At 40.2% G+C, this 27,756-nt stretch overlaps 1 protein-coding gene and 1 long non-coding RNA gene across 2 annotated transcripts in view; one reads left to right on the top strand and one right to left on the bottom strand.

Annotated features, from left to right (window-relative positions):
* LOC145436055 (uncharacterized) overlaps positions 1-14,830 on the bottom strand; it is a 307,559-nt gene extending 292,729 nt beyond the window's left edge. Inside the window, exon 1 of the long non-coding RNA XR_013914152.1 lies at positions 14,709-14,830. This is a non-coding gene — a long non-coding RNA (uncharacterized LOC145436055). The remainder of the gene's footprint in view (positions 1-14,708) is intronic.
* On the top strand, positions 1,747-11,051 carry LOC145435304 (serine/threonine-protein kinase/endoribonuclease IRE2-like). The gene is made up of 2 exons (XM_080312605.1): positions 1,747-2,786; positions 10,902-11,051. Exons 1-2 carry the CDS (start codon positions 1,928-1,930, stop codon positions 10,988-10,990), a joined length of 948 nt encoding a protein of 315 aa, XP_080168731.1. The 5' UTR covers positions 1,747-1,927; the 3' UTR covers positions 10,991-11,051.
* Positions 14,831-27,756: the final 12,926 nt, after the last annotated feature.

Here is a 27,756-nt window from a genome sequence, read left to right as displayed (position 1 = left end):
TCGCCAAACACCAACAGACAAATTGCGTTTAACTATAAGCATAACCTTTAACCAAACATCAATACATAAGTTACCATTTGCAACTAGGCAGAATGGTGATTATTATTCTGCTGCGAGGTAGTGGCGTCTGGAGTGTTGCGATAACCTGATATATCGTACGGTAGGTGTTCTTACAATCACACGACAATGTACGTCGAATATCTATTTACATACAATTTGTGGATACTTCTTACGCAATCATGAGCGAAGCTAATATTTCTGACGTAATAATGAGCAGTGGTGTTTGTAAATCAGACGTTTGTGCTATCATTAACCAGGTATAATATCTTCTCCTTGTTCGCGAATGTTAAGTTTGTGTCATAGTCCTTGCACGAATAAAAAGTAATCGCTCTTTCACAATGAAATCGATTAGATATGGGAAGTAGTCGATTACGATTACGATTACGATTACTTCGGAATTTTTTCGAATGTAATCGATTACGATTATGATTACTTGAAAATGCTGTAATCGTTGTAATCGATTACGATTACTAATCGCGATTACCCCATGTCTGCTCACTAGTAATTTATTTACTACCCATATCGTTTTAATCTGCGCACCGAAATCGTCAATATTCATGTTATGAATAGCCAGAGTCAATTTCTTCTGTAATATTAGTATAGTTTCAAATATTACTATTATTATCAAATTTTCATCCATTACCACTTACCAGACACTGTGATCAGATTCACACTATCATATCAAAATCGAAAATGAACTCGCATTGAACCGCGTGTGGCGCGTAGAAATTCTTAAGAATAATTTCGAACCTCTCTTAAGGAGTTAATTCGTGAATGCGATAATTTGCATACTGACGACCTCAAACAGATGCTAATCGGATTAGGTGTAGCCAGCCCCGCATAATATTTCTTATACTGCCGCAGTTTGGCCACCCCTGGACTAAAAACGATATTGGGGTTAGCTAGACACGGTCCTTATGCTTAGACCTTAGGGTTACAATACGTGCTCTTTTAAGAGGATTTCCAAAACCACATGCCAGCTGAAAAAACTAGCTCCTCGTAAAGTTCGGTCTTTTGGGGAGCGCGAAGTCATTTTAAAAGGGCTTCGATCTTGACAGTGGTGGACCATCACACGCCAAGGCAATATGCCCAAATGCCCATGCCTATTCATATGAGAAAATTCTTCTTCCAGGGAATGATATTACCATCGACGAAGCCGTATCAGTCAGTGAGGAATAATGATATTGACACGGAAGGATAGCTTACTTTGAACAACAACAACAACAACAACAACAACAACAACAACAACAACAACATCAACAATATTAATAATATTAATCTGTTTAAACTGAAATCAACTTCAGCATTACAAAATGCTTCACTAAGCATTCTTCCAAAATTTCAAATCAGGTTGAGACTTGCGAGCTGCGATTTAGGAGTAACATTAGCCTAGAATCATCTGACTGGTCCGTCCTGCGAGCGAACAAAAATTTTTAAATCTGAATCGCGAAACAAGATGAGTTTAACAGTCACGATTTAAAGTCTTTTCCAAGTCGTTTCGGCCTTTATCTTCTCATTGCACAGAAACCTTGTGGTGTTTTAAAATGATGAAATTACTGAAAGACTGAACTTATCTTAATAAGATGATCATTATTATTTATCCAATATGTTATGCTTCCAATGTTTGATGTCGCTAAATGGTTCGGATAGTATATAGTTTTCAAATTATTTTATTGAAAATGAATGTTGCTACCACTGCACTGCTGAGATTCGGTATTAGTTTGATCAAGATTACATTGCTTCCTTACTATACCATGCATGGCATTCAATATTGCTGACAATTTACAAATTGATATGCTTCACCTTGTGGTTACCCCCCCAGTTTAGTCACAGTGAATATATGGATCCTCAAGAATTATTGTAGGTCATGAACAAAATCAATTATTTAATGTTCAATACGAAATACTTTTCTATTCAAGGCAGATTCGGGAAGTCGAAGTCAATTACCACATCATCTGAACGTATTGGAGGAGACACCAAAGTATACAAAGGAAGATGCTACAAGAGAAATATAGATCTAGCGATCAAGATAATGGACAAAAATGGGCAAAATGAGAGAGAAGCAAAATTTTTTCCCAATCTAGACCACGAAAACATTGTCAAAGTATTGGAAGTTGGGGATTTTCCGGGTATCATACCACAAATTTTCATTGCAATGGAACTCTGTCCCTGGAACTTGTCAGACTACATTAAAAATAATGAGTGTTTACCATCCGATTTACAAAAATCTTTTAATTTCTCGAAACAACTAGTCACAGCTGTTGTCTATTTACATGAGAAGCATATAGTCCACCGTGATCTAAAGCCCTGGAACATTCTTATATCGAGGTGCGGGGAGAAGATAAAAGTAACAGATATGGGTTTGAGCAGAACTGTTGACATAGGAAAGACTGCAACAACAGTCACCCATATACTTGCGGGAACGAATGGATTCAAAGCGCCCGAGACATATCAACCTAATGCTACATATCATTATAGTTCTGATATATTTCCACTCGGCATAAACATCTACTTCATTTTCTCGGGTGGAAAACATCCCTTTGGGGACGATCCTTGTCTTTGGGTTGGCAATATTAAAATGAACAAAAGAACTAATCTGACCAAAATACGAACAATAAAGTCAATGAAAAAGAGTCAACTAGTCACATTACTCAAGAATATGCTGAAAAAGGATGGTGGATCCAGACCAACTGCCAAAGAAGTACTTCAAAATGAATTTTTCCTTGGTGAGTTATCTTTTCTGTATTATCCAGCTCATTCCGTGGTAAATGTGATTGTAAGCTTACTGTGAACTCAGTTCTAGCCGATTTCCATAACATGTGTCATGTAGATGTGACTTGCTTACAGCGATGGCCAGAGAAAAAGCATTGCTAGTCAAGTAAAACTAATGCCATTCACTTCTTCTTATTACAGTTATGCTTAAATAACTACTTCCGGTAGGAACAATAACATTTCATCATAGTAGGTGAGAGCGATTTTTGGGTAAATCGGGGGCGCTGAGCTCGAAAATGGCATTGGTTTCTGCAGTTTGACTATAATTTTCAGGATATCACCGAATTTGGACGTTTTTATTTTTATTTTTTCATTTTTTTTTCAAACTAGGTTGGTTACATTTTATCCTTACAGCCTATATTAAATGTTTTAGTAGGTCCGTATGTACTGAAACCACGAGACTGTGAGATCGCCTGAACGAAACTGCCCTGCATAAAATTATTCGTATTTTCATCGGATTCCCCCCATATATTGAATGTGTGACAATAAGCTTCCTATACCGATAAATGTGCTGGAAGTTAACAACAAAAAGCAGTAATTCGGTAACAACAAGCCAAATATGCCTGAACCTACAAAAAGACGACAATTTGTAAATACGGACGAAATAAACAAGCTAGCAATATTTTTGTTAACCCGTGAGTGTTCAAATCTTCTCGTAAAACTAAATCAATATCGGGATGTGCATTCGTGAAGTTCTCAGATGCATTAACTCAAATTAGCTCGATGTCATCTGCAGGAAAATTTTCTTGTAGGATTTTGAGGGGGACAGATTAGCAATAGGCCGCTGGCAGTAATCAGCCAGGATGTGATGATCCCAACGCTTTGGATATATCTCTTCCATTTATTTGATTTATAGGAGAAACCTTCCACCTCGTTCATTACTCATATTTTCCGTTTTTTCGGATGCACGCAATGATATTGTACTTTTAGGCTCATGCTTATCCTTGATCCAAGAACGTTCATGAACATCACTTCCACGTTAACCCCATAGTTTCTTCTTTGTCGTCACAACACAAGTCAAGACCTTCGTTGTTTAGCTGATCTTGAGTAAAAGGCGTTGGTTCACTATGTATTCGGAAGAATGTTGAGGAGTCGGTATTGATGCATTTTCTAAGCATATACTATCATCTCATTCATGTAAAAATATCAATCATCATGATGGCTCTTCGGCCTGCACAAAACAACAGAGATTAGAAATTGCATGAGTTAAACTTTACCTTGAGTCCGTAATCTCGAGGTTTCAGCGTAATGCTGGCGGATCGCTTGTGGTGCCTGGCGTTCATCTCGATATCCATACGTCATACCAAAGTACTCGTTGTAAGCAATGCTCCCTCTAATTTTTCACGAGTCTGCGCGCACTCACCAACTCACTGTGTGGTTCCTTGGACAGCAGTGCGTAACGACTAAACAGGTCATCACTTCTGCTTTTTCCTGCGCAGCTTAGATTTTCTGAGCGCAGAGATGGTGTGAGCACTGCGCAATTGCGCACGTGCGAAGCGTAGAGGGAACAGTGCTTGTAAGTGCCTTTGGTGACATTTCACATATTGAATCGCGTAATGTTCAACGTGTTCTCGTAACGTATTATGTATATGTAGCAACGCAAATCACTAGGGAAAGTTTTTGCAACTTTTTTTACAGCTTCCAACGGTTTCCTAGATACTCAGAGCCTATGTACTATGATGTTTCAAGCTGTTTGGAGGGATTTCAGACCAAATTTTTTTCATACCAAATTTTACTGCAACTTTAATCAAATATCGCATAAAAATGTAAAGGAGGGATTTAAAAACATGTTATAAACTATTCTTAGTATGTTTCTATTCTCATTAATTTGCATAGCAAAGAGCTATATGATGGGTTAGCTGCATCCCACTGTTTTCTCCGACACAATGGCTCACAAGCAAGAAATTCAAGCACAACCGTATCCGAACAATATGTAAATATTTCGCTTTATCAATTTAAGATAATTTCCAATTTCACAAACGCACAGGCGAGACCGCCGAAATTAATATTTTCCCTAGACCACTTAATTCAGGCTATTGATTTTGTTAAACTCGTCAAGAGTGTTTCTGCAACGCCTTGGGTCAAGTTTGCAGACCTAGGGGGTTTAGGGGGAATTGTTTGACTTGTTTTAGGGGGAGGGGTTATCGCTATGATGTTTGACTGTTTGGGTAAAAATTATCCCCGCATTGCGTAATTTTCTTACTGTATAACGGCAAAAAATGTAATTTTGAATGTCAGTGAAATGGCAAAGTAACAAATTTGACAGCTCTTCAGGAACTAGGAGCCTTTCGAGCATCGCATACCCTACTAAATCAACAAAATATTGATGCAACTTTTTACTGCAACTTTTGTCAAAATTGAGTGCAACTTTCTCGCGATTTTGGTGCAGCAAAAACTTGCCCTAGTAATAACTAATCACGTGACTATATTCAATACTTGATACATATACTACTCCACCATGTCGGCAACGTCTATTCCGGAAACGTTAGGATTCCATCACAGATATACCTGTGACGTTAGTCCATCTCCGCAGCCTACGCCTGAAACGTTAGCATGTCACCCCGCCTATACCTGTAAGGGTTGCCAGTGGTCGGGAACCTTTTTCGTCTGAAGAGTCATGTTAGCCCTATTATTCGATTTTAACTTCCAAAGAGCCATACACCTCAATCTATTGTAGTACAAATTCGAACTCACTACATGGGATTACTCCTTCCTCGCGGCGCGTACAAACTGGTAGGCTACTAACCATCTTCTTATAGCACAATTCATCGTTCATAGCTCATAATTTATAATAATTGGTAATATTCTGATGTAACTGTGGCGATTATTCCGAAAATCTAAATATTGATCGACTTCTCAATTCGGCGGCAACATGAACGTTGCACTACACGATCACATTTTTACGACAGTATTAGAAAGATTACTTATCAATGTAGTGTAGAACGTGAATAGCGAAGCGTGGTTTGTAATTAGGATTTGGTAACAAGTTGCTTCAATGCTGATAAAAGTAAGTACAAAATTAAAAATACGCCAAAGAGCCATATCCTGTACCGATATACCCATATATGGCCCACGAGCCACAGGTTTCCGACCACGTGGTTACGTCATGAACGATCCCTATCTCTTTGACGCTATCATGCCAGCCCGCCGATACCCGAAGCGTTTGCCAGCCACCCCCGACTTTAGCGTTAACACTTAGCATGTCACCCCACCCATAAGACACAATGGCGAATCACCACCGGTCTACTTATACTCAGAGGTGGTCAGTAACGAAGTACTTCTACTTTTTCGAAGTACTCAAGTAGTTTTCATCTACTTCTGGTACTTACTCAAGTAGATCTGATTTTCGCTACTTCTACTTCTACTTCTTAATATTTTGAGATCTACTTACTTACTTCTCGCTATTTTCCGTTTGTCAAGTAGAAGTAGTTCAATCTTCCAATCAGGAAGATAGCCTGAGGAATTTCGGAGCTGTTTTCACGGAGTATTAACATTTAATTTTCATAAAAGTTTAGTAAAGCACAGAATTTTCGTCGCGCTTCGCGCGCAGTGGATACGGTGTGACCAGTATGATTTCACGAAAGTATTGGTGAATGTAATTTAGTTAGGTGGAGGGTTGGCGTGGTTCCGTTCACACCACATTGTCGCCCTTCGCCCATATGAAATAATTCATCACGGTATGGCTCATCATAACGTTTGAAACTGATGTTTCGCAATCTAGCATTTTCTTGTCATATCGTAATCTAACATATATGTCCATGGCGTGTCCTAATCTGGAAAAGTGGACTTTGACTTTTTTTGTTTTGATTTAGAGCTGTTTTAATATACCACCGTTGAAACTTTCTGGACTAAAAACATGAAATACATATTCTGCTTTTAGAAGTAGTATTTATATTTCACCAATTCCCAGTATCATATACTTTGAGTTATAATTAATATCACTTCTTTTGTCCGAATAACATACATGTTGAAGTATACAAGCAAGTGCAGTAATGCCTTAAATTTCTGGAAATAAAGCTACACAATATGGCATTTTTACGGTTCACCATATTTTTTATTAACGTTTACTAATCGCGCAAAGTATCCTATACAACTTCTACTTATTGCTCTTCGACTAAACTACGGGCCTTATAATATGGGGCATGGCGCCATACCATGCTATTTTCCAAAACGTGTTGTTCGAGAAAACGGAGGATTATCATCGCATTTCCTTATCAATACTATCATTTTCATCCCATGATGTGGACGAACGCTTATGCTATCGAAAATTGGATACCTGCTGGTATGCATCAATATGAATCAAGCTCGTCACCTATCCCATAGCTCAATTTGCACCTTTTTATAATCAATCCAATCAGGATCGTTTTAACAACTACTTACTTACTTGAGTACTTTTAAAGTCAGTCAATTCTACTTCTACTTCAAGTAGTTTCCGGTTGCTTATGAAATAAGTACTTCTACTTGTACCTGAGTAGATATTTTCGTCGCTACTTCTACTTCTACTTGAGTAGCTTTCTTGACTACTTTGACCACCTCTGCTTATACTACACTACTTACATGAATTAATATTTCTAATTCGATCCCCACATTTCAGTGACGTGATACCCTATATATAATAATGTTCACCAAGGGTCGGCAACCTACCGCCCGCGGGCCGGATCCGGCCTGCAACGTAATAATTAGTCTTCACGTCACAAGAATACCGCCCACCTTTTCATATTCAATTTCAAACCGCGGTGTCTGAGTGTTGGCGTTGTTTGGAACTACTGTGGCATTATTACGATGTTAGTAAGTCATCGTACTGGTCTATCGCTGCGCCATAGAACTTGTGTGTAGTATCTTATAAAGTACGAGATGGTCTGTAAAGTAGACTAGTAGACTTGACCAGTAGGCCTACTTTTGATCCGGAAACGGTGGTATAATACACCCGAAAGTTTGCAAAAATAGTGTACCACTTTGTTGGGGTGTGCCATGCACCACGTTATGTACATCAGGCCGATGACTAGCCAGTGCACTAAATAAGCAGGTTCATGTTTCAGAACATACTTGCATTTGAAACGAAACTGTGAGTGAAGGAATGTCAACTGGACACAGGAAATTATGCTCACTTTCCTTTACTACAGGAGAGCAAACCTGGTTGCAATACTGTATTTGTCACTGTGATAGGAAATTTGATTAGTGTATTTTCCTGTCGTTATTTTCGGAGATTTTTTTTTTACATATTAAATTAAGGCTAGTACCATGCTCCCAGAAAATTTAAAACGAAATTTATTGAAGTACAATGCTATGACAATTAGAAGACAAAATTTCATATCAGGAGCATATCGCTGCTTAACTTTTACTAAAAGTACCATCTTGAAAGGGACATAATTCCTAGCTTGAACAATAATGCAAAATAAATAGCAACGATGTATGGTAGCACGTAGGCCTACACAAATGAACATGTGTTTTCAACAATGAACTTCACGAAGAGCAAGCTAAAATCACGCATTTCTGACGCCCATTTAGAAAGTGTTGTGATTTTTGCTACATCTGACTGGTTACCAGATGTGTAAAAAACTTTCACACAGAATGCAGCATCAAGTGTAACAATAATGCTATATGTTGTTATAGGTGAACACATATATTTTTCTCTTTTAGTGATTGGCATGATTGAGGCTGCATCAATGTATAGCGTTTCATTCTGTAGTGAGTGTGAATTACAGCGATAATGAAAATTCCGACCCGTCAAAGAGTTGTAGGCTCGATTTCTGACCCGTGACTAGCAAAAGGTTGCCGACCCCTGATATACACTATACCTAGCGACGACTCAGGTCACATAATGCCACGATGCTGAAGTACATATTGATGTTTTAAACGTCGTCAAATGCATCAACTGGCGCAATCAAATGCTATAATAATGCCATACAAATCAATATCTTCCGTCGCTTTGCCAACGATTTCGACGAGGACTCGAAAGGGAATATTACAGTCGTCGGGAACCTTTTTCGTCCGAAGAGCCATACTGACCCTATATTTTCCATTCAACTCCCACAGAGCCATACGTGTCAATCAACTACTACGTCACCGATGAAAAATCGTGACGTCAAGGTAGCGCAACTTCGAAACACTACATGGGATTCGCCGCTTGCACCTTATTTTCTATGTAAAAACTCGTACTAATCATGCTGGTTGTCTTTATTTAAGTAATGAGTATGCAAAACTTGAATTACATAGATCTTTTGCAAGTTACATATTTAATTGTAGGCTACTGCACTGAGGGGCCTGTGATATTTTTCCAAGCTTGAGACAATTACCATTTAGATTTCCAACAAACCTAGACAACAGTAAACGTATGAATCAACTTTTTACACGGTTTTACAGTTGATGCGTTTTTTGGTGTTGCGTGGAATTCCTGATGACTTTGTAGTCTGGTTGATATAATTAATTGATCTGGTTGATAATACAGAATTTGAGACTTTCTTCAGTCATACGAGATTGTATGGTCGTCTTTATGCTAATCTTAAATGCGAGGACCCATGATTCATAGGTGGAGCAAAACATGGTACTATGCAGCGGTATACATAGCCACTGTAACGTGTGATGTCTCATTGACTTGGGTTCATGGTAGGCAAGTGAGGTAGCGCCCCACCTGTCTACTAGATTTTGAACATTTTTACTACCAAAATCATGCAACCTGCCTATTTATTGTTCCAAAATAAAGCGTGAAAGGAGAGGTAAGGCATGAGGCACGGCAGGGCGATGCCTTACCTGTAATAGTGCAATTCATCGTAAATACTATCGAATTTATATTAAATTATATTAGGCGAATGTAATCGTCGCACTGATTCCGATTCGACTATATTCAATTCTCGAAGTATTCGGCAGCAACATCTAACGTTAGACCGCATAGCTACATTTTAACAGCGAGTACAAAGCTACGTTATCAATCAAGAACGTTGATAGCTATGGCGTCGTTTGTAATTTGAAATTGTGAAAGTCTCTTCCACGGTAGTTCATTTATCGCCATATAGGCTCCCGACCACTGGAATATAAGCGTACGCCCCACGTTTAGACCAGACCGGACCATGTATTCGGCCCCTGAGTATTGCTACGTTGATATTCAGCAGAGTGTGGAGTGTGGAGTTTCTATACTTGCTACCAATATCGGCCCATCAACAAGTTATACAGCAGTAGCCAACTCCCGATAGCACGGATTTGGTTTTTATGATACAATAAACATATAAAATCAAGATTGACCCCGTGCGCCTGCTAGATTTTTTACATCACACAGCGATATCAAATTCATTGATTGGTTGAATAAGCATCATTCGCTGACTACTTACATGTAGTGTATTTCGTTCTTGATGATGTGTGATTGCAGATCAAGTTCACAGCCGATGTTCCCTTTAATTTTTCACGAGTCTGCGCGCACTCATCAACTCACGGCGCGCCCCCTCGCACAAACAGAAAGCTGCATATTTCGAGCAAACTTTTGTAAGAAACCAAGTCATTTTTTGGAGATTGGCAAGGCGCGGTGTATGCCCATTGGGAGTTGGTTTTTTAATGCTGGCAGCACCATGTATACTGTGGCGCGAAGTTGAAATGCAAAGAATATCAACCAAAGCTGTTATAAGGACGTGAAAATTGTAATTTATGAAAAAGGATCTTAGTGCAGAACCTACCATAGGTTCGTTTGTGAACGTGAACCTCTAAATTTCTGAGGTTGACACACAAAACGCGAACGTCAACCTCACGTTCATATCATCCCTAGCTACTACTTTTGCTCGACTAGCATGACCTCTGGTACTTACCCAATAAGGTTTGAGGGTGGATCGTGTTTTGATTTAACTCGCTTTGATGCGTTGCAAAATTCTATGGGAGCGCTGTCTGGCGCAAATTAAAATGCGTTTAGCATGGCAGGGAAATTTTACAGTCCGTGGACACTGTATGTTTGAATGCATGAATGTCACTATGGAGGTCAGGTCACACACTCAACTCATACATATGATACACCTCATATGGATGATTCTGCTGAAGTTTTTTTGCAAGTTGAAGTTTACCAACTATTTTGCTGTCTTCTATTTAAGGACCATTTGCGTCTGATGATGATAACTATCCTGCGAATAAGTCGAATCTGAAAAAGTCTGGTGCAGAATTTGTCGGTAAGTCTATTTAAAATGTGCTTCGCATGTCAGGGAAATTTTACAGTCCTTTGACATTGTTTGTTTGTATGTATGAATGTCTCCTCTCGCCACGCAATGGTATGGACCAGTGCTTTTCAACTTGTGAACAAAATTGCAGTGCAGAATGTGGATGAAAATCGTAAATAATTGTTACTCTTTCTGAAGTGGAATAATTCAAATAAAGTTAATAGGGAATTCAAGTGCAGTTGTTTCGTAATTTTTGTATAGTTGTACGTAATTGTTAACACTTTGTTTGACTCACGATACACCACAAAAAACGCGGGTTTCTCGTCCCTTCGACGGACTGGAGCCTCTGGGACCGATGTATCATCTCTTGAAATAAATTTCTGCCAGCAAGTATTTTTCACTCGGTGAAAATAAGCTGTATTTGGATAGGAGTGCTGGATGGTTCTTATAACAATTTGGCCACTGGCCACCCGAGCACTCGTGGATGTTCTTTTACAGAATCCAACAACTTATTTGTCCAAGAAGGGTTTCAATGCAGCATGGTTGTAATCAACACTAGGGAAAAGAGTTGTCTTTACAATGAAACACTCGATGGCCTAAGTCTATGCTATAGCATGCCAGTTGTTGCACTTATGAACGAAATATTCTTGAGTATTTTACATAGGACTACTTAGTTTCTATGGCGCACTACAGCACGAGTCTAAGTCAATGACCACGATGCGTTCCCTCTAGGTTCCGCAACAGACAGTCGGCGAATACGTTGGCTTGCACTTTATAGACTCTATACCAGGGGTGGGCAAACTACGGCCCCCGGGCCGCATGCGGCCCTCCACACCGTTCTGTGCGGCCCGCGAGAGTCTAACGAAACTTATTGAAAATATTATTAAAATGCGTACTAAAAATCGAATTAATGCTGGGACTTGATTGAACTTTTTCTTAGTATATTTCACCATGATAATTATATGGCAGTGGTTCTCAAACTGGGGGCGCACCCCCTTGGGATGGTGGGTGAAAGAATCTGAATATGGGCGCGAAGCTGAGTTCACCTGAAAAAATCTTTCGCGCTTCGCGCGATCTATGTCCCATTCATACTTGTTGCTCTGTATATTCAGTGTCAATTTCATATTTAAAAATTTACCATCCACAGCAGTCGTAACCTTCCATGCCATATACCTATCCGTTAGCTAGCATTTGCTAGCATCCTGGTTGCGTTCTGTGATATGACGATAAGGGGGGGGGGGGGGTGCGAACTCTTACACCATCATAAGGGGGTGGGGGTCGTATCTTAGGAAGTTTCAGAACCATTGTTCTAAAGTAAATACTTTTTATATCATTTTTTATGTTTAATTTCTGGCGCGACATTCCGATCTCAAGGTCCCCGCAGTTTGACAGGTTTCACCTGCTAAACATCACAGAAATCCTAAACGAGATTGACATAATTCGGATCACGAGTGTGATGTCAGATTGGCCACTCCAGTTTTAATTATTTCAGTGATGTGCTTCTAAAAAACGATTAGGTAGACTCGTTCTCTGTATGCGCAAAATTAGGGTATTTATATTTTATCTACACATAGTGTGTTTGAAGCTAACATAGTTATGATGCTGTCAGTATTGTGTGTCCTGGAACTGATCCAGAAGTGGAATATGTAAATCTATGAACGGATCGCTGCTTACAGATTTAAATTTCAATCCTGTTCTAAAAATTGGGACAACCGACTTTCATCTCTATAGTTTTGACAAATTGGTTATTGAGGTCGACCGGCCTATGAAATGTCGCCACTGTTCTGACGCGTGTACGATATCATCAAAGCCACGTTTGGATTGTTTTAAATACGCATATATATTATCTCCTTCTCCTCACTATATAATCAAATACCAATATTACGTTTCGGTTTATAATCCCAATTTTATATAGTGCGGCCCGCCAATGGATTCAGATATTGAATGCGGCCCGCGAGCTCAAAAGTTTGCCCACCCCTGCTCTATACTATAGAGCAGTGGTTCCCAAACGGTGGGGAATTCCCCACTGGTGGGGAATTCAATGGTTTCTGGTGGGGAATAGACGCGTTTGCTCAAAATTATCCACAGACAGTCTTCATACTCACGTAGACACATGCGCAATTACCGCTACCAGTACCAGTTAACTGCTCTGGAATGTATGTATCGAAAATTATATTGCGCGGTGTTCAATGTTCATAAAACCTCATTTTTAACTCTGGATGGCGTCACATCACACAATGATGGCGTCACAAACGCATCCAGCACGACTAGTTTGACGTGAAATAACGCTTTCACGAAATTTTGAGCGTTACTGGTATCGGTTCACAATAGTTTCACGTTGCAGTTATAGGCGATTGTCTTGCGTACTGGTGTGGTTGTGTGTATTGTGTAGTCAAACCAGCAAATAGCTGTTCTGTGATGACAAAAGTGTTGGATAGTGGCGAACAGGACCGTAACTGCCGCACCCTAAACCCCCCAATTGGGGGCGGGGGGCGAGCTCGAAGGGGCCCAAAATGATTTCGTGAATTAATATGAATTATAGAATATTTTTTGGGGAATTCATGTTACTTATTCAATTTTTGCGCTGGGCGCGCGATTCAATATTGCCTAATATTTTGATTATTGGGTACCCTTCCCCCACGAAAATACGTAGAATTTATAGAAATGGAGACTTCGGCGTCGGCCATTACTGCGCCACAACGCACCAAGACATATGAAGTTATAGGCCATGTAACATGGGACTCCGAGGAGTGTGCCAGAACGATCAGCAGCGAGAAGACCTTGGCCGAGAAGGAATGCCGTTGTGTTGACCGAAGATTTAGATATGTATACAATATACATATATGTTTAATTATCCACAGGCGGCTAAATGGCCGGCGCCGAATGTTCCCGGCCTGGCGATCTGAACCCCACAGGAAAAATGCCATCCCGCAGCGAAAAAATTATTTGCCAGTAAGGCAATACCAATTAGAAATCGGGTGTGCCTTTTAGTTTTGGCGATTTCCATATCTTTTGACATAGCAGATATTGGAGGTCACGAAATAGCATAATTTAACGAAGTCAATATATCTACGGGTCTGCCCGAAGATGTTAAATTCATATTTAGGGATCCTACCTTTTCCAACACACCTCACTCAGCTCCACCGGTGAATGTGATTTCGTGAGCAGAGAGGGGATAAAAAAATTGATAGCAAAATATATGCAATTCCCGGTCATATTCACCAATTCAAACATGATTTATATAAAGTTTTCGCGCTTCGCGCGCTTACGGTCGTGGTGGGGAGTGAAGGCTCGGAATTAATTGGAAGTGGGGAATGAAGACAAAAAGGTTGGGAACCACTGCTATAGAGCAACAGAAAAGAAAACATCAGTGGCATTTAGATGAGAGCAACGGATAAGAATGGCATCGATCGTATGGAGTCGGTAAATGGGTTAGAGGGTCTCCGACAGATGTTTTCTGAATTGAAGGGTGTAAAATAAATTTTGATCGACGCGTACATTTTTCTTTGAAACCTTAAACACGAACAAACCAGCAATCATTTTAATTGTGAAGTGTAGGGCTTGTCTTCGGCTGTATAATGACACATAATATTTTATTAAATACATTCTTTACATGGGATTTTCCGATTCGTAGGTTGGGGACCGATGATACAATAGCCAGAGCAAGCGAAATAACTGCGCTAACTAATCATGCAACAACTGCAACCTGAGTGTTGGAGGTTTACCTAGGCTCCTCCTCGCCACCTCATCCGCGTCAGCGGTGTCTTACAAAAGCCTAGAGGTGGGCCGTGCTATAAGTCGGCAGTTACGGAAAATAAGAAGAATATCGGTCTGGTGTAAATGACCATGGTAGTCGACAAACACCATGGATAGGGGAGATGTGGTACCGATGGATCAAAAATTGCAAAATTATCTCTGGCCCCGAAATCTTCAGCCGAGAATAGGAGATCTTTTGCTGTCTCAACACTTCGATACAAGCTCTACCTATCGCGGACATTTACATGAATATCCGCCTTTTCAAAAAATATTTATAAACGTTTAAAATTTGTTGCTCGAACGTGCCATCGGTCCCCACCCGGTGGGTCCAAAGGCACACGACCATGGGACCTATGAGACATACGCTCAAAAACTCAAATTTGCTCACTTGTTTTGTTGTGTACTATAAGCTAAGCTACAGCAAGTCAATGAAATATGTATCGTTGCGACCTTCAAGAATAAAATAGATGATATCAACTCAAATGTTGGCGTAAAATCTTGTTTTGATCTACGCTTAAATTACGAAATTAATGCCACATACATATTACCCGCAAATCGACATTTTGACTTTCAAATACCTCGTAATAGCGATAAAACACCACAGGTAACTATGATTTACAGCTTATATATATGTAGGCGAGTTTCTGTTGTTAAGTGATTAGTTGGTCCATCTATTTTGCTTGATTTGGCTATGGTACCGTAGGTCCCCCACCCCATAAATATTGTAATTGACTTGAACATAGTCCACTTTAGGACGGTATTGATTCGAAATGTATGTGCCATTATATCTAGGGATGGTGTGAACCTCTAAAAGGTTCAAGTTCGTGTGAACGCGAACCTTTTTGAAAGGTTCTGTGTGAACACGAACGTGAACCTCATGACGTCACGGGACGTCATATTGCTAATTCCAACCTATCCTTCAATGAAATGATAGCCTATATTAATGTACACGATACCTAGCGACGACTCGGGCAACATTACATCACAATACTGAAATACATATTGACGTTTTAAACGTCGCCTAATGCAGTGGTTCTCAACCTTTTTCACGTCGCGGACCGGTAAAATTTCAAAAAATGTTTGGCGGACCGGTGGACTTTCACAAATTGAAATGAAGCCAAAATGTAAAGTATGCAAAGGTTTATTGCAATTATATGGTGTTAGAGAGTGAAATTTAGAGGGGTTTGATCGTAATTAATTATCTTCATGATGGCATCCATACGATTTCATGGTAGTGAGTCTGCTGAGTCGAGGTAAAATTGCCTTGTCCAGGTCAACGTGCCACCGCCGAGAGTCGTTTACAGTTTTTCGCGCCGAAGGCCGTGGGTTTATTCGACCACACCAACTCGAATAATATTCTTCTCGTCGACAATATCGAGAGAACAAGCGTTTCGGACAAGCACCTTGTCGTGCTACCTTGCTCATTGCCCACTACCACGAGGCGCAGGCTACTCAGACAACTATACGAATTCAATGCGCTGCACGAAAATACCTTAAGCCGTTATACCGGCCATCCGAAAATCCAGGCCGAAAAGCACTTCGTCTGCTCACTACCAAAACGTTGGTCTTGGCCCCCACACGACGATAAGCCAAACCTCCGGGGGCTTCGACCCCATACCCCATAGTTGAGTGGATGTTTTCACCTGTACTTGTGAACACATTTGTAACTGCTCCTAACTTAGGGCAGTTATTGAAACCACTTTTTGAATTGAACTCAAACTCCATGACCGATCCAGACAAATGACGATTCGTAGATGGAGGTAGAAATTATATGTATTGTAATAATCGATGTAACGAAGAAATGTGCAAATACGGCAAATTGGTCGTGAAATTAGGTTTGAAAATAGTGGTCGCCTGCGGTTTAGAGTTAGAGACAAGCCTGCACGATAAAAACACAAGTTAGTAACTACATAGCGAACACACATAACGCAGCTAAACCAACTGCGTTGCTTCTGGGACAACATGTTTGGGGTATGTTCGGACTATGTTGATACTCGGATATCATGACTGGGGTATGTTTGTTTGTGGCATTCATGGTGTTTGTCGACTACCATGGTCATTTGCAACATGCCGATATTGCTCATTATTTTCCGTAACTGCCGACTTATAGCACGGCCCACCTCTAGGCTTTTTGTAATACACCGCCTATCGGATTAGGTGGCGAGGAGGAGCTTAGGTAAACCTCCAACACTTAGGTATCGGAATTCCGAAGTCGACCTCGGTCGGAATCGAACCCGCACCCATTGGTGTGGCAGCCGCGGATTATACCACTGCGCTATCTCGCCACGACTGGGGTATGTCTGGGTTATGTTCGTACTGCGTTGCTACTCGGACACCATGTCTGGCGTATGTGTGGGGTATGCTCGGACTGTGTTGACACTCGGACATCATGTATGGGGTGTCCTCGGACTGCACTGACAGTCGGACATATTGTCTGGCGTACGTTCGGACGGTGTTTCTACTGCCGATCAACTCTTTTAACCAGCTTGCGAGGTGGATCCAATTTTACCGATCAAATGTCACCGATAATGGGCTCTGATCATCAACCATGCCGTGAAACCCTGATGATCCGTATTATATGGTCTGCGATCAAGAAACGATCGCGATTAATGCAGCCGTCCCTAAGTTACGCAAAGCGCAAAAAGAATTTAAAAAATATTGGAATAAGTTTTTAAAAAATACGATATGATTTATGTTCATTTGCAATTTTGGGCCCATATCAAAATAATTTTGGCCCCATTTCAAACTCGGCTCCTCCCCGATTGGTCTGGTTTGGGATGCCGCTGATACGGTCCTGCACAGACGAATGAATCGAAAGCGAATGACCGGCGGTTGAGAACCACTGGCCTAATGTATCAACTGGGGCAATCAAATGATATAATAATCTCATAAAATCAATATCTTCCGTCGCTTTGCCAACAGTCTTGACGAGGACTTACCAGGGAATATAAGGGAAGCGAGGGGCGTAGTTTATTTTTGTCCTTGATGTTCTTGCGGCATATACACCGACTCATGATATAGCCTACATACACACGATCTGCGTTTATGCATACCATGAGTACATGATGTGCATATGCCGTCGGGCAAGGAAGATGCAGATATAGCCTTGTAGCAGTGTTGGGATGACTCGAGTCATGACTTGACTCAAGTCAGACTCGAGTCACCTTTTTCGTATGACAGGTCGGGAAATCTATTCGGCGTCCGAGTATTGCTACATTGATATTGAGCAGAGTGTGAAACGGGTAGCCAACACCTCAATCGCACCGATTTGGTTTTAACGATCCAGTAAACATATGAAGTCAAGATTGACCCCATACGCCTGCTAGATTGATTAGTTGAATAAGCATCATTCGCTGACTACGTAGCTTATTTCTATGGTGATGTTTTGAGATTGTGGGTCAAGCTCGCAGCAGAGAGTCTATAAATATTTACAAACGGAAAGTTGGATATTTCGAGCAAACTGTCGCAACAAACCAAGTAAAACTTTTGAGATTGTCAAGGTACATGCTCGTTTAGTGTTGATTTTTTATGCCTATAGCGCCATGCATAGAGTGGCCTGCAGTTGAAATGCAATAAATTTGAACCAACGATGTTGTAATGAAGTGAAAATTGTAATATATGAAAAAGGTTCACAGTGCAGAACCTACCAAGGTTCTGTTGTGAACGCGAACCTCTAAATTTCCGAGGTTCACACACAGAACGCGAACGTGAACCTCACGTTCACACCATCCCTATATACCCTGATACACGCCCTATACTTCAGATCAAAAAGTATGGCGGGTTTGTTAGTCTGAAAGGTGATATAGAAAAATGCAAATGTCGATCCAAATTTACTTTACACCCCCTAAAGCGTAAATCATTCGTCACATACCCCATAACTCATGCAGGTCGAATTTTTTTGCATGTGAGGAAAGATTCTGTCAGCATGTAATTGTAGAAAAATTCACAGAGTGTAATCATGAAATTATCATGGGGAATTTTTCAAGTATTTTCGGTCCCAGTGATCCATCGGTACCACATCTCCCCCAAAACAAACAAACTGAAACCTGCCTACACACAGAAACTCTTATGTAATATTCGCATGTGATGTTTTATCGCTGTAACGAGGTATTTGGAAGTCACATTGTCGAATATCGGGCAATATGTACGTACCTTCCAATTGATAAGTTCGAGCCTAAATCGAAACGTGATTTTATGGCAACATTTGAGTTATTATTAATTATATTTTTTACGGTTGCGACCAAACATTCGATTTCATTTCTTGCTGTAGCTTGAATTATATTACACAGCAAGAAAAAGTTGTAACATTCGAGCTTTTGAGAGTATATATCATAGGTCCCCGGGGCGTGTGTCTTTGGAACCATCCGGTGGGGACCGTTGATATGTTCGAGCAACAAATTTTGAACGTTCATAAATATTTTCTGAAAAGACGGATATTCGCGTATATATGCACAATAGGTGGAGCTTGTATCAAAGTGGTGAGTCAGCAAAAGATCTGCTGTTATTGGCTGATCATTTTAGGGCCAGAGATAATTTTCCAATTTGTTGCCACGTCTCCCCTATGTTTGAATGCATGAATATCACCCTTTTTCTTGAAACAATGGCATAAACTAATGATTCCTAACCAGTGTTCCCTGGATAATCAGGGATTCCCTAAGCCAGTCCCACGGGCTTCAAAGAGACAATACACTAACTCAACTCATCAGGGCCGTAACAGCACTTCGTCAGCCCCAAAAACGTTGGTCTTGGCCCCCCATATGTTGATAAACCGAACTTCTGGCGGGGGGGAGCTCAGCCCCCCAGACCACCCAGGTTGTTCGCTGTTTACCGCTACTTATCTGCTACATTGGGTGTCCGTTTAGTGAGTCAGCTTTTCTCGCCTAAACGCGCAAAGCCCGAGAAATTTTTGTAAGTCGTTACTGAATCGGGAAATATGATCGGGTATTGCATATACATTGCTATCAATTTTTATCCTTTCTCCGCAGACGTAATCTGATTTACCGGTAGAGCTGAGTGAGGTGTGTTTGAAAAGGTACGACCCCCTCAATAATAATTAAACATCTGCGGGTGTATAGGCTATGTTGGCAGGAACGAAACAGCACTTCGTCAGCCCCCCCCGCCCCCCCCAAAAATAGGAAACTTGATTCTTGTGCTCCCAAGGTGATACACTGACCCCCCCTCATCACGTTGTTCACCTTTGGCACGAACTTATAGCTGTACTGTGTAGTGAGACAGCGCCAAGCGCGAAAATTTTCGATAATTCGTGATAAATTCGGTCAATAAGATCGGGAATTGCATATACATTGCTATCAATTTCTTCTCCTCTCTGCTCTCGTAATCAGATTTACCGGTAGAGCTGACTGAGGTGTCTTTGAAACTGCAGAGCCCGTAAATAATAATTCAACGTCTTCGGGCGGGCATGCGTTGATATTACTTCCTTACATGATGTTATTTCGTCACCTTCTTTCTGATATATCAAAAATATAGAATCGCCCAAACGTACTAAACTGAAGGATCACACGACTGCAGATTGGTATTTCTTCACTGGCATATAATGTTTTCCTGATGCGGGGTGGTATTTGTCTGGTGAGGTTCAGATTGCCAAGACAGGAACATCCGGTGCCAGTCCATTAGGCGCCTATATGGACAATTAAATCTATATGTATTTTGTATATATAAAAAAGTTTTCGGTCAGCATAAGGGCAGTCCTTTACGGCGAAGGTTTTCTCGCGTCCGATCGCTCTGGCACACTTCTTGGAGTGGCATTTTACATGGTCTAAAACTTTATATGTCTTGGTGCGTCGTAGCGCGGTAATGGCCGACGCCGATATGCCCATTTCTATAAATCTTGCGTATTTTTTCTTGGGTTACGAGTACCCAATAATCAAGATATTCGGCGACTTGAAATCGGGCGGAGGGCAAATATTTTTTTTTAAAGTTGCATAAATTTTCACAATATACTCTATAGTTCATGATAATTCACAAAATAATTTTGGGCCCCCTTCGAGATCGCCCCCCCCCCAATCGGGGGGTTCGGGGTGCGGCAGTTACGGCCCTGCAACTCATACATATGAATGATATGATGCACATGTTATGGGTGCATGGTTATGATGAATTTGGTTCAAGTTGAAGTCCTCTAACTATTTTGCTGTCTTTTATTTTAGAACCATTTGCATTTTCTGAGGAAGATTACTCTCCTGCGAAGACGGCCAATCTGAAAAAGTCTGCGGTAGAGTTGGTCGGTACGTCTATATAAAATGTTCTCAGCATGACAGGGAAATTTGGCAGTCCATGGACATAGTATGTTTGAATGCATGACCATCACCCTTTTTGTCAGAGACTGACATAGACCAATGATTTTTAACCGGTGTTCCCAGGAGCACCGGGGACTCCCGAAATCAGCTTTAGGGGCTCCATGGAGACAAGACACACACTCACCTCAACTCATACATATGAATGATATGACACACCTGCTATGGGGGGGGGGGGTATGCTGATGTTTGTGCAAGTCGAAGTTTACCCAGTAGCGGCTTGTGTCAATATCGGGTGGTGGGGCAAGGGGTGTACGCGATTTTCATTGTCTAAATGACGCCACAACATTATATTCAGACGTGATACTGTGACTTCGTGGTGGTCACACACATTTTGTATAGGGCATGGCGTAGACATTATAGGCATGGTTAACAAGGCTTAAGTATTTCAAATTATTTGAAAGAAAATTTGAAGTACAGTAGTTTATACCTGCATATTTTAACGTTTGTACTAGTAGGCCTATTGCGCGCAGCGTGATTTCATAGCGGCAACATGTTTAATGAAGAGTTTATTAAAATCTTGAATATACACAATGAGAGCGTTGAGAATCGCGAGCACATCTAACGCATCGAGCCTAATTACTGCAGCAAAGATGATGGGAAGCGATTTTTCAACTATAGGATTTTTAGAATTTCACTAGAGCAGTGGTTCTCAACCTGGGGACGCGCCTCCCTTGGGGGAGGGCGTGAAAGCATCTGAAGTGTGGCGCGAAGAAGCGGTTAACTGAAAGTTTTGTTCGCGCTCTGCGCGATTTACCTCCAATTCACGCCCCTTTAAAAAATTATCGTGCTCCATCGTCCCCCGCCGCATATTGTAAGGACTGTAATAAAGACAATGGGTAAGAAAGAGGGCCGTAACAGCACCTCGTCAGCCTCCCTAAAACGATTGTCTTGTGCACCCATAGCGTGATAAACCAAACTCATGAGGGCTTCGCCCCCAATAACCCCGTCGGGTGATTTTGATAGTCAGCAAAGTTTATGTGACCTGGTCGCCCTAGGAGCCAAAATTTTTTATAATGCATGATTGAAATAGGTTATAATTGCATATATATGTCGCTATAAACTTTTTATCCTCTCAGCCTACGTAATCAGATTTACCAGTAGCGCTGAGTGAGCTGTTGTATTGGAAAATAATTGAACATATTCAGGCGTACCCGTTGCTACAATTAAATCGTTACGTGCTATTTTGTTACGTATTGTCCGCTTTATAGTCAAAAGATATGGTAACGCATAAACGTATTAAATTAAAGTAAGCATGTTTCATTTTATATGCTACAATAATATTACCACTGTGTGTTGCTGTCTTTTATTTACATTTTTTTATTTCGTTAGTCTTTGCTGTGCTACTCGACTGAGAGAAGAAATTGATTAATATTATTATTAATACTGCAAATATGCTTGGGTGAATCCGGCCTAGAAGACTTTGGTCATATGGGGTCTCCCAGTCTATATCGTGTAGAACATAGATAGAAAAAAATGTGTGCTATTGGACGTGAATGTTTGTGGACATTGCCTACACTATATTTCATGATTGACGAATAAAAGAATTCTCTCTCTCTCTCTCTCTATCCCTGTGGTTCGAGCCCTCCAGAATTCACATCTGCGATTGGCAATGCAGGGAAATTAATGGTATTGGATCTTGTCTTCGTGCTTTGTGTAACTATAAGTAAGCCGACTGAGAATGGGATGCATATATCTGCTTACAATTAATTTGGTATGTACCCGGTGTGATAGGTGGGTCGTCTGATAACCATAGGTGGTCAGCAACGAAGTACTTCTACTTTTTCGAAGTACCTAAGTAGTTTTCCTCTACTTCTGGTACTTACTCAAGTAGATCTGATTTTCGCTGCTTCTACTTCTACTTCGTAATGTTTTGTGATCTACTTACTTACTTTTCGCTATTTTCAGTTTGTCAAGTAGAAGTAGTTTAATCCTCCAAACGGAAAGATAGCCTGAGGAATTTCGGGGCTGTTTTCACGGAGTATCAACATTTAATTTTCAGTAAAGCCCAGAATTTTTGTCGCGCTTCGCGCCCAGTGGATGCGGAGTGACCGGTAGTAGTCCACGATTATAGTATATGTGAATATAATTTAGGTAGTGGGTTGCGTGGTTCCGTTCACGCCGCATTGTCACCCTTCGCCATATCAAATATTTCATCGCAATATATAATATTATGGCTCATCATAACGTTTGAAACTGAAGTTTCGCAATCTGGAATTTACTTATCATATCGTAATCTAGCAGTCCATGGCGTGTCCTAATCTGGAAAAGTGGAATCTGACTTATTTTTAGTTTTAGAGCTGTTTTAGCATGTCAGCCTTCGAAACTTTCTGGACTAAAGACATGAAATACATGCTCCGCTCTTAGAAGTAGTATTTATATATCACTTTCAAATCCTAGTATCATATACTTTGAATTCTAATTAATATCAGTTCTTTTGTCTGGATAACATGCATGTTGAAGTATAAAAGCAAGTGTAGTAATGCCTTTAATTTCCGGAAATAAAGCTACACAGTATGGTATTTTTACGATCCGGCATATTTTTTATTAACGTTTACTAATCGCGCAAAGTGTTTACACCGTATCCAATACAACTTCTCTGTATTGGTCTTCGACTAAACTACAGGCCTTAATATGGGGGAGGGCGCCATACCATGATATTTTCTTAAACGTGCTGTTCGAGTAAACAGAGGATTAGTATCGCATTTTAATATCAATACTATCATTTTCATTCCATCATGCGGACGAATGCTTATGCTGTCGAAAATTGGATACCTCCTGGTATGCATCAATATGAATCAATCTCGGCACCTCTCGCATAGCTCAATTTTCTCAAGCTCAAGTTCAAGCTCAAGCTCAACGAATTACGATAGTTTTCACAACTACTTACTTACTTGAGTAGATATAAAGTTAGTCAATTCTACTTCTACTTCAAGTAGTTTTGGGTTGCTTATGGAAGAAGTACTACTACTCGTACTTGAGTAGATTTTTTCGTCGCTACTTCTACTTCTACTTGAGTAGCTTTCTTGACTACTTTGACCACCTCAGCTGATAACCTGCTAGAGTTGCAACCTGAGTCCCACGTAATGTGTGGCTAGTTAGATATACTTAGCCCAGGGTAGTAGACGCACGTCCCTGCGTTAGTCCTTGATCTGACAACTTCAACGTGAATGCAACGACAGATTGCCTCAGATAGATATATTGGTCGAATATGCATGGATATTGCAATATACAGTAGGAAATCGCATATGAGTCTAGCTTGTAATTGGGATGCACGTGCTGATAAATGGTAAGTTACGTGGTACGAGAAGAAAGACGATGATCACGTGATATACAGATATGAGAGAGAGCCAGGAGCTATACACCAGTCATTATTATTGTCAGTAGCTCTCAAATACAAGTATATTTAGTTATTCATTTCGTGCACAAAGCTTCAAAACTTATTTTATGCACAAGGGGCACTCACTCTCAATCAAAAGTGATGTACAGTGCCCCCTTCTTCGATTTTCACACGCTGTGCGCTACGGGATATAATAGGTACCTAATTCGAAACATTTTGTTTATAAAATAACCATAGCAAGGGTGGTGGCAGTGTTTTGAATAACGGGAAACTGGCGATCCAAGAGTACGCACAATTCTTTTTATATGAATTATAATGACCCACTACATTTGTGAAAACATATGTAGGAAGCGTAGCGTATAGCGCGACCAAAAATTCAGGTATTTGACATGTTTTGTTGAATGTTAATTTGTTCTGAATACTCATTAAGGATATGTCCTACTACCACATCATCTACTACGAAGCCATTTTTCTTCAGCGCCCCAATATCCCCTAATAATCGCTGATTTCGTAGAGTTTGAAAATTTTTAGTTTACCCATAAATGCAAAAAAAAATTTTCCAAATTTTTCTGTCAACCCCATGAAATTGTTGCGCTGTTTTCAAAGACGATGCAAAATAAATTTGACTCAATTCCAACCAGTAGAAGCTGAGTTATTTGAGTTTTTCTTTGATAATTCGGGGATTATTCTTGATCGGTGGATAATCCAAGAATTATCATAAAATACATATTATTCACAGAATTGAGTCTAACTATATTCGCAATTAGGAAAAAACGTGTCGTCCAACATGCGGCTTCGCTTGTGCACTCGCAGCGAGATCGTCGACAAAACATTTGTACAAAATGATAGAGGCATGTTCAAGTTCACTGATACCGTCGATTTTGCTATGTCTAAACGTCGAATAATCATGTCCTTGCCGAATAATCCCAGTGGTATACAGATGCGACCCCCAATGTATGTTAGCAACATATTTATTGATATAATTCAGTCATTATCTTTCAAAAAGATTTCGCGCTTCGCGCGACCAGGGCCTGATTGGGCACTGCTCAGTTGCATGACATATTGTTATCAATTTTAGAGCGTATTAATATAAGTCTTGTTTGCAATGTTACCTAATTCGGATCGCTCCTATCGGAAGACTAAAAAAAGGTTATCAACATTCCAGTTGCCCGCACAATGGTTCGTAAATCTCATGTGTCCCTTTGGCCGAAAAAGTTGCCCACCCCTGATATAGATCAAATTAGACATTACTTGCAAATTACAACTCAGTCGCACAGGCGAAGAAAATCGCAATATGCGTTTTCGCAATGCAGTCAAAATTTATGCAATTTTTGGAATTTTACCATGATACTGTGACCGAGCAAATGCATGGGCTGGTTTTGTAAAAATGATGTAAATATGACCAAACGATGCTTCCCACTTGACAAAATTAAAAATATTTGTAGTGTAGCTTAGCTGTTTGGGTCGAATAAATGATTAAGAAAGACTGCAAGTCCCAATCCTTGAATACTTGATTAAGTACACGTAGACTAGACATAGGCTATGGTCTTTGACTACCTAACTAAATTCCATTTATGACCAATGTTTGTTAGTAGTAAGAGTGCGTGTGCGTGGTAATCAGGATAGTGTGCAATGACAAATTTAATAAATTCAATCTCTTTATTATAGTTGCTGACTCATACACAAGAGCTACACTTGGATTTTTTATCTACATTTTTACTATACAGGATTTGATATCTGCCATATTTGAATGATTCATACATTTCAGGATATTAGAGAGTCCATGTTATAAAAACTTGATAAAGGAAGGATATTTAGCAAATCTATCTTTCATGTTAATTGCTTAGTGGATAATTCGAGATGTTCCACAATCAAAAAATTTAGCACGCCACCGTTAATCATATGTTTGCATGTGTTTAATGGTTGTGTTATAGTCATTCAACCGAAAATGTGGCATATAATTTTCGAAGTTAATTGGTAATAATGCTGGAGTCGGAGTCGGAGTCGGGAGTCGGATTCGGTACGTTTAAAGACCCAGGAGTCGGAGTCGGAGTCGGAGTCAGTACATTTAAAGACTCAGGAGTCGGAGTCGGAGTAGGAGTCAGTGTATTGAAAATGTGTGGAGTCGGAGTCGGAGCCGGAGTCGGTGGTAAAATTTAAAGACTCCACAGCCCTGAACAACCATCGGGCAGGGCCGAATTCTCGAATTCTCCTCTGCCATCGGCAATACACAGGGTTTTGTTTTATTGCTTTGTGTGACTACGAAGTCAACTGAGAATTAGGTAGAGATTTGCTCCCAATAAAATTGGTTCTGCACGAAGCCCTTAACTTTAACACGAATGGGGGTAACAAGCGAACAACACTAAGCAGTATAATCCATTATGATACGACGAAGAAATATTTTGACGAATAAAACTTAATTATTTTGACCAAAAAGCCACAAAATATCTTTAATGTACAAACCGCATCACTCTCAAAAGTTGTACGGTGGCATCCAATGCCTTTTCGATTTCAGTGCGCTGTAGGATGAGATACCTAGTTCAAAAAATTTTGGAAAAAATGACCCGAACTATCATTGTAAGTATCAGTTTATTAATATTTTCATTATTTCAAAACAGCACAAAACTGCGATGCAATGAAAGATAGGAATAACTCGAAACGACTTGGAGTAGCTGTAGCGTGACGGGAGTATTATATTTAGGGCTGGGCAAAATCGAGTACCTTAGTGATTCGATTCTGAATCATGTATTACGCGTCGAGTCGAGTATTCGAGTATCACTCATTATGACGTCACAACAGAATGTATTATGTCAAAGTTCAAATTTTTACCTTTCATGCACCACAAAGAACATAATGCCTGTTATCCGTCACATTAAAGCCACCTTGATATTTTGTCGACCATACCGATTTCATTGCGCTTGTTGACAATGTTGGTAGATGATCATGACTTCGGAAATGTGTTATTTCATGTAACGTTCGTAGATTTGTACTGTGTCTGGTATGCTGCGAGGCGGCCAATCAAGGTTTCAGTGGAAAATAGTATCAAAACTATAATTCTCGGAAGTAAATTAACTTTCAGTTGCGAGGAGCGTATAATTCAAGTACTCGAAAAAATCTTCTTTTACTACTCGACTCGAATCATGAAAATTAATACTCGATTCAGATTCGAGTACTCGAATCATTGTGCCCAGCCCTAATTATATTGGGGAATTTGCAACCCAAAAGTACGCCATTCATTTAGGACGAATTGAAAAAAACTGCATTAAAGGAAGCATAGTTGGTGGATATTTCGCGATGAGCGCAACGAAAAACGTAGTGATTTGACAGATTTTGTCGAATTTCGGTTTGCAATGATAACTCAGGAATATATAGACCTATTGTTCTA

The sequence above is a fragment of the Botryllus schlosseri genome, chromosome 3 (assembly GCF_051294905.1).
Source record: "Botryllus schlosseri isolate E-star chromosome 3, Bs_hap1, whole genome shotgun sequence".
NCBI classification, from domain to species: domain Eukaryota; kingdom Metazoa; phylum Chordata; class Ascidiacea; order Stolidobranchia; family Styelidae; genus Botryllus; species Botryllus schlosseri.
Note: the sequence above shows the minus strand (reverse complement) of the source record. Positions and strands in the feature narration are given on the sequence as shown.